Genomic DNA, 2,071 nt, shown 5'->3' on the forward strand with positions numbered 1-2,071 from the left:
CTGAAAACTTGATTTGTTGCTCACTGCAGAGCTGGGAGAATTTTCATGATCATTTCATTCTAAGTCAAAAGATAAAAAGAGGCAGGGTACCAATGCTTGTTTCTATTATTCTATGTCATGGTTAGTCTGGTAGGTTAATTGTAGCAACTGGACTTGCTTCAGTTCCTTGAAGACGTTTCACCTCTCATCCGAGAGGCTTCATCAGTTCTGACTGACGAGTTGGGAGTTCCAGATACTTTTATCCTAAAGGAGCCATTAACACCTGAGAGTCCAGAATAACCATGACCTGGATGACTGAGAATCTTCATAGATATGTCATGTGTTGTTTTTGAAACTAATATATTTTATAATAGTGATTCTCAAAGTAGGTTTTAGAAAAAAACATGCTGAACAAAAACAAGATTTGGGCTTTAGATTGTGACACCTGGAGTGTGTATAAATTTAATTTGGTTGCAGTTTTTAACAGAGTCTAAATGTGTTTTCAGCTCTGAAAATGTAATGAGTCTGTCTCCTGAACCTATAAAGTTATGAGGGCTCAATAATGCTTGAAAAATAGTTGCAAAACATAAAAGTTAAACACAAACTTACGTATTTCAAGGTTCTTTACATCTGAAGATATTCTTAAGAAGGTAAAGTTGTGCATGTCTTCATTAAATGTACTCAAGGTTTTATACATAGAAAAAACAGCTGATTATGAGGGGGTAGAGAGAAGGCACTGACTGATTTTGGAAGGACCAAGAAATCTCCTACAGCACCAATACAACCCTCCCAGCACAGCTGGAGCATCCACATGACATTGTACTGCAGTTAGCTTATGTTGTCTGTTCTTTCTCAGACGCTTCATGGCGGGACAGTAAAACTGCTTCGACAGTTCAACTCAGGGGGACAAATACACAATGGAATAAAATGAGTGTTAAAGGAAACCATGAGCAAGATCCTGGTGTTCCTGACTTGATACACCTTTTCCAGTCTTAGACACTGCAGCTCCTCCACTGTAAAAACAGCCATTTAGTCTTTGGATCAGAGCTACAGCCCCACCTCTCAGGAGCAGTAATGATCGTCCACATGAACGTTGGATCATTCTGGCTGGTTACTGACACAGAATGTGAGGTGTGCTCTCTGCTGTAGTTTTGGGTCAAAGGAGAAATCATAACTGTGCACCTGCCAGCAGTCACACAGACATGTGGAACAGGTCCTCAGGTCCTGATGTCTCAGGTGTGATGCAGTCTGCTGACTCGTAACAGTTAAAGCTTGCAAGTGTGATACATGTGTCACCATGAGGCACAACACAAACAGTTTGGGATTTTTAGTTCGCACCTCATAGTATATATGCAAAATGAAATGTTTACCTAACTAGTCTGAAAATAAAACTCTTAATTTAAGCAGTTAAATAATGTGAATGAACAATTCATTTACCTGAGCTGTGAGATATAAGGCAGACACTGCAGGAAACTCCTCACTTCACTCTCTTCATGAGACCAGCCTGTCAGCTTCAATTGTTTCTTCTCTGATTGGAGTTTCAGCACTTCCAGGAGGATGGAGGCCTTTATCTTTGAGAGGTTTATGAACCAGACTGCAGGACCAGACTGGAAAACTGACTGTAATGATGAAAGGACTCTCAAATCGGTTGTAGGCTCATGGGTGTACATGTCTAGTAGGAAATCACACCATTTCCATTGAAGAGGAATTGATTTGTATGTGCACACTGATGATAGCAGGTCCAGTATCTTCTCTCCTGTCTGCTGTTCTCTCTCTGCTGCTGCACAAAACAGATTCCTAAAGAACCTGGTTTCTTCTGAAGTTTCTGACAGCTGAGGGATGAAACTGAAACTACGAAGATTAAAAAGAATGTGATTTATGCCTTTAAAAAAAAAAAACTGTAGCATTAAATTTGCTGTGATAGAATGATCTGCAAACAAAAACACTAAAAATATATGAGAATGTTACGAATTAAAACCAAGATCACAAAACGATATTTATTTACCTGAGCTGTGAGATATAAGGCAGACACTGCAGGAAACTCCTCACTTCACTCTCTTCATCTGACCAGCCTGTCAGCTTCACTTGTTTC

At 39.6% G+C, this 2,071-nt stretch overlaps 1 protein-coding gene and 1 long non-coding RNA gene across 2 annotated transcripts in view; both read right to left on the minus strand.

Moving 5' to 3' along the window:
- LOC103368577 (uncharacterized) overlaps positions 1–1,712 on the minus strand; it is a 14,616-nt gene extending 12,904 nt beyond the window's left edge. The window contains exon 1 of the mRNA XM_008296982.1: positions 1,506–1,712. Within this exon, the coding sequence (XP_008295204.1) occupies positions 1,506–1,649 (144 nt within the window). The 5' untranslated portion in view covers positions 1,650–1,712. The remainder of the gene's footprint in view (positions 1–1,505) is intronic.
- Positions 1,713–1,771: 59 nt separating this feature from the next.
- Positions 1,772–2,071, minus strand: part of LOC103368576 (uncharacterized) — a 3,157-nt gene continuing 2,857 nt past the window's right edge. The window contains exon 3 of the long non-coding RNA XR_520787.1: positions 1,772–1,785. This is a non-coding gene — a long non-coding RNA (uncharacterized LOC103368576). The remainder of the gene's footprint in view (positions 1,786–2,071) is intronic.

Source organism: Stegastes partitus, unplaced genomic scaffold (assembly GCF_000690725.1).
Source record: "Stegastes partitus isolate 25-593 unplaced genomic scaffold, Stegastes_partitus-1.0.2 Scaffold1175, whole genome shotgun sequence".
Classification (NCBI taxonomy): domain Eukaryota; kingdom Metazoa; phylum Chordata; class Actinopteri; family Pomacentridae; genus Stegastes; species Stegastes partitus.